The sequence below is a fragment of the Magallana gigas genome, chromosome 5, assembly GCF_963853765.1.
Source record: "Magallana gigas chromosome 5, xbMagGiga1.1, whole genome shotgun sequence".
NCBI lineage: Eukaryota > Metazoa > Mollusca > Bivalvia > Ostreida > Ostreidae > Magallana > Magallana gigas.
This window is the reverse complement of record NC_088857.1, coordinates 2123585-2129453: the sequence shown is the minus strand read 5'-3', so window position 1 is coordinate 2129453 and position 5869 is coordinate 2123585. Positions and strand designations below refer to the sequence as shown.

Below are 5869 nucleotides of genomic sequence, written 5' to 3'. Positions count from 1 at the left end.
ACACAATCCTAAGACTTGAACTATGTGCTTCAGTCTTAGCTGTAGAGATGGCAGAGACTATCCGAGAAGAACTACAAATTCCTAAGGACAACTTCACCTTTTACACAGACAGTCAAGTCGTCTTTGGATACATCTTTAACGATGCTAAAAGGTTCCATGTGTATGTGTCTAACAGAGTAAGCAGAATTCGTTAATTTTGTGGACCAGGACACTGGAGATACATCATGCCCGAACAGAATCCTGCTGATGTTGCGAGCCGGGGTTGCAGCACACGGGAGTTGCCTCAAAGCACTTGGCTTTTGGGACCGGATTTCTTGAGGGATGACACACAACTTGGAGATCAACCTCAAACCTATGACCTTGTTAATCCAGACATGGACGAAGAAGTTCACAAACAGGTGACTTGTAAGAAAACCTTTATTGCATCTCAGAGATCTGAATCGTCACAGCCGAGAGACTTGTCTACATGGTGTGAGCGGTTTAAGAAATTCTCAACATGGATGAGTTTATTCCGTGCCATTGTGTGCCTCAAACGATTTGTGGCTAGAACCCGCTGTAAAAAATCAAATCCAGTAGCTCTGAAAGAAGATGCTGAACGATTTATCATTACACAGGCTCAAAACGACAGATATCCGTCAGAGATTCATGCAATCAAAAGCGGAAAACACCCACCACTTAACAGTCACTTAATCTCCCTCAATCCAGTACTAGACAAAAATGGGATCCTGCGAGTAGGAGGTCGAACTAAACACATGAAGGCTACTCACCTGACCACTCAACCTATCATTATCCCTAAGGATCACCATATTGCCACATTGTTAGTACGTCACTACCATGAAGAAATTCATCACCAGGGTAGACACATGACAGAAGGAGCAGTCAGAGGCGCAGGTTTCTGGATTGTTGGATTCCGTCGGCTCGTGAACTCTCTGATTACATCATGCATTATGTGCAAAAAAATGCATGGGAATCTAGGATGGACAAAGATGGCGGACCTACCGTTGGACAGAATTGAGCCTGGACCTCCTTTCAGCTTTGTTGGAGCCGACGCATTCGGACCTTGGCCAGTTGTTGTAAAGAAGACTACCAGAGGTGTCAGGACTACATCCAAGTATTGGGCCATTCTTTTCACCTGTCTTGTGTCAATAGCCATACACATAGAGCTAGTGGGATATATGAGTAGTGAAGCTTTTATCAATGCCCTGAGGAGATTCATGGCCATTCGTGGCCCCGTGGGCCAGTTTTGTTCAGATAGGGGCACAAACTTCATTAGGGCGATGAAGGAGTTAGGAATAAGTGCGTCATTCGATGAAAGTGGAGTAGTGCAAGATTACCTGAAAAAGGTTGGATCTACATGGATCTTTAATCCACCATATGCACATCACTTTGGGGGCGCCTGGGAACTTCTTATAGGATCCTGCCGTCGTATTTTGGATGCCCTGCTGTTGGAGAACAGACCTAAAGACTTAACCTTTGATGTTCTTAGCACCTTTATGAGTGAAGTTAGCGCCATTATGAATACTCGTCCACTGTTGCCTATCTCTAGCGATCCAGAAGCTCCATCGGTTTTCTCCCCATCCATGATCCTGACGCAGAAAGAATGCGACCTTTCCTCATCAATGAACATTACAGGATTTGGTCCTAAAGATGCTATGAAAAGTCAGTTGAAAATGGTTCAAAAATTGGCTGATGACTTCTGGCGTAGATGGCAACTCGAATACATCGACTGCCTGCAAACTCGCAGAAAATGGCAACTGCCAGGAGCGACCTTTAAGGTTGGTGAAGTAGTTCTAGTCAAGGACGACAATTTTCATCGTAACACTTGGCCCGTTGGTATTATTAAGGAAGTGTTCCCAAGCAAAGATGACGTCATTCGGAAAGTCATGGTCACCGTTGTTCGTGATGATGTTCGTAACTCATATGTGAGACCTATAACAGAACTTATCCACTTACTTGACTGTGAATGATATGCTACATGTAGTTATGAACTGATTGTGGATGTTCCGTGTTCAAACTGTTATGATTGCATACAACTCCTTTCATAAGGTAGTCAAACCTGTAAAGATTTTTTTAGTCAATGCTTAGAACAAGACATGTTCATTTTTGGCACGAATGTTATGTATGGATTTTTCATGTAACTATTTTTTTTTATTTGATTTGGCGATTTTTCATAAAATCGATAGGGGAGTGTGGTGAATTCGGAACTTGTATGTCCGGTTTGGTTTGTTTTTTATTTAGTTCATCCGGTGTTAACATGTGCTCATTTTTTATGTACATTTACGCACTACGGAGTAAGTATTTTGTTTAGCATTGTACAAAACATTTAATTACACCCAGATTACCAATTTGCATTAAATTCTGCTGCCATCCCTTTAGATGTCAGTTCATCTTTGCTAGGTTTATCAAAACATGTGTAAGGCATAATGTAAAACATGGAAATTTAGGAACATTGTTAATTACATGCTATTTAGTCACACTAGCAGAATGTTACAGTTAATATCCTATATGTTCTTACAAGTTTTAACTGTTATTATCAATCTGAGTTATGTATAAGCCCTAAACCTTTCCATGATAAAATTGTCTTCATTTGGCACAGTGTGAAAAATAGATTGGACTTGACATGGTACAATTTTCTGTAACTTGTATTTGTACTTTTGCAGTTTTAGTTGTTTAACGGCACAAACTCTTAGCTGATCAAGAGAATCATCTGTTCTTGGCATAGGATAATAGTCATCGTGCTTTGTAGGTTATACAAACTCCGATGGAACCGTTCTTTTTTTTAACTGAAACTACTAGTATATTGGATGCCCATGGACGACATAGTTTGGAGGGTTCAATTATATTTCGTTGCAACAAATCGTCAAAATTCCCATAAACTTCTTTTTGCATATGAACATGTATTCGTCTTGGCACTTGATTGATAGGAAGAAGACTGTCACCTATTTTAATTCTTTTTTTTAATGTCCGTTTGTTCTAAATCTCGATCAGACTTGGCGAAAGATGCATGATAACGCATAAGCAACTGATGATCAGTCTCCTTGTTTTCTGTTACTATGTTCATAGTTGACCGTTCAAAGAGATCCTGTAAATTGACAGGCAGTTCCGGCATTCTAAGATCATCACTACCTTTTTCAGTTAAAGTCATTACCTCATACTCTTGGTTCAACTCGGCAACGAATATAAAGTGTACCTTATTTTCTTAGATGTGTTACTTTGTAAAAGTTTGTACGATGCACAGGAACTTTGTTTTCTGTGTTCCTGGTCACAAGAGTTCTTGCTATCAATGCCCCGTTAGAATTATCAAACTGCTGAATTGATTCACTATTCCAAGCGCAGGAGAGTTTGATTCTACATTAATAATATTAAAGTATGTTAACACTTCACTCTATGGTGGTATACATAGATTTTCACAAAAAGTTACTATAAAGCAAGAAGTGTGGTGGATGTTGCAGGTCCAGGTTCAATTTTTTTTGGTGGCACTGTTGGCGAGAGGCGCAGGTTGTTGTCAGTGACCGTGGTAAGTGGGGTGTTTTTTTGCATGGTCTCAAGCGTCATCGGGGCACGGATAGGGTTTATTCAAAGATATAAATTGATTAAGAAAGTCGAAACGGGGAGAAGGGCTCGTCCGGATGATGGAGAGTTAACTTTTAAATGTATTTTAAATAAACGAGATTTTGAGTTTCATATAGTGTGTTGAAATTTGTAAGGTAATTTTATTCTGTGAAAGGTAACCGTTTTCATTCCTTTTAGTTTATTTTCTAAAAAACAATACAGTGTTTACAGTCTTACAGTGAAAAAGCAATTGAAAGCATTATTTCTAAAGTTTCCCTTTTCACACGCTCTCTCTTTATATCTTACAAGTTTTACAAATGGTAATCCTGACATCTTTAAATAGTTTGAAGTTCTTGGAACTTCTCGCAAAATTATTTGAAGCAGTCTTCTTTTCATATCTGTCTCTTTGAGATATTTATTTTGGTTGAATTTTGAAACCTGAAGCGAAAAGGGACCGTAGTGCATCATTATATATATTTTTACAAGGAGCCATCTGCGATTTTTTTTTGATATGTTAATACATTGTATATAATTTGAAATATTTGCTTGAATAAAATATTGATTGAAGAAACAAAAAATAAAAAGTGTGCGAGTCGCGGTGGACATTTTTTTTAATGTCTCTGTCTTTGGGTACAGATAAATAGAAATATATGGAGTTTAACAGTTAAAACTGAGCTGTTGAAGATATCGACGGCCTAACAGTACAACTGTTTGAAGTGACAACTACAGTCGTTATGTACAGTATTCAGTATCTAATTATCTCACAGTGGGGGCATATACTTTTTTCTATCGTTGTTAGCCGGTATTCTGGATTAGTTAATTCTAATAGCTGCTTATTGCTACAGGTAGCCTTATTCAGGGTACGGTATGTAATATATATGATATGTTATATATTGACAGGTACACTTATTCAGGGTACGGTATGTAATATATATGTTATAAATTGACACGATGTGACACTTAAAAGGCTGCAATCGATAAACAAAATATGCGTTTGGTTTCTGTTCTAAAAGTGTATGGTTGCTATATGAAATGACCAAAATAGAAGGATTTATTTCACTAATTGAAGAAAATGCTTTCTTTTTTTCTCAATTGTTTGGCTATGTTTCGCTGTTTACAATACTTACGGATTAATAAACGCATTTATTATATAAAATATCAATCAATGTGTCTAATTAGCTAAAAATTCCACTGATCATTGCATATTTCGTTTGGCACTTGTTCGAGCAAATTCATCCTTTGGACATTATTTCGCCAACATTTTAGATATTCCTGAAATTGAAGCGACAACTTTTTTTTATAATTGTGCTCAAAATAGTCTATGGTCAGGATTTTCCCGTTTATCGTTTCTTTAAGAAATGATTTAATTATGGTTGTAACGCGCCTTCTGATTGGCTGAAAAAAATATTTTATATCGTAAAAAAAAAATGTTGCCTACATCACAGTAAGACTAAAGTCAAAATCGTATGAATCCGCATGAGGTTACCTTTTATGTAAAATTTAATGTCATTTGAAAGGTAAAACGACCATTTTAATGTACAGAAAATAGCAAAAAAGTTAATTTTTAGAAATGAATTCAATATCTACCCAATTTATACGAAAATATAATGGGTTAGATCAGCTTACTTTTTTTTCATAAACCATTTGGTGGGTTATTACTTCAGGGAAATGTGACATAAAGGACTGCGGACGATAGCATTGTTCATTAGACAAATATCAAAATATGACTTTTAGTCAGGTGGCTAGCCTGACTAAAAGTCATATTTTGATATTTGTCTAATTAATTTTTTTTTTTATAAAAATGTACTTAACATTAATGTATATTTTCATTAAACATAAATGATTTGTTCAAACAAAGAGAGATAACTATGCATTTTGGGTTAAAATAGCTCATTTCATAATAGAAACTAACGGAAAACTAAGTATTTTTATAACCCCCCCCCCCCCCCCGTGAAACAAAAATTCCTTTTGAGGGGTTTTATTTATTGTTTTATTTTAGAATATTTATACCAAAGAGTTTGTTGTTTCATCAGGGGGTTGACATATGTCTACAGACCAAAACACATTCCAAAAAAGTATTTCACTTTCTAACGTTTCGAAATATAATTAACAAACATGAATTCAAATGAAAATTTTGTAAACAGATAGCCATGCTATGACCTTGAATTGCTAGTATTACATAATGGTCACTATGATATTTATGTGCACCTAGATGCTGCGCACTGAATGGTGTTAATGATAATTGACAGAATGAACTCTGTGACTCTTGTAGCAATGCGTAGTATTCCTAAATGATGTTATGAAACCAGGTGCATAA

At 36.6% G+C, this 5869-nt stretch overlaps 1 protein-coding gene across 1 annotated transcript; it reads left to right on the top strand.

Moving 5' to 3' along the window:
• Positions 1-224: 224 nt before the first annotated feature.
• LOC136275347 (uncharacterized) lies at positions 225-1967 on the top strand. The gene has a single exon (XM_066084207.1). The coding sequence runs from the start codon at positions 225-227 to the stop codon at positions 1965-1967; it is 1743 nt and encodes a 580-aa protein (XP_065940279.1).
• The last annotated feature ends 3902 nt before the right edge of the window (positions 1968-5869 follow it).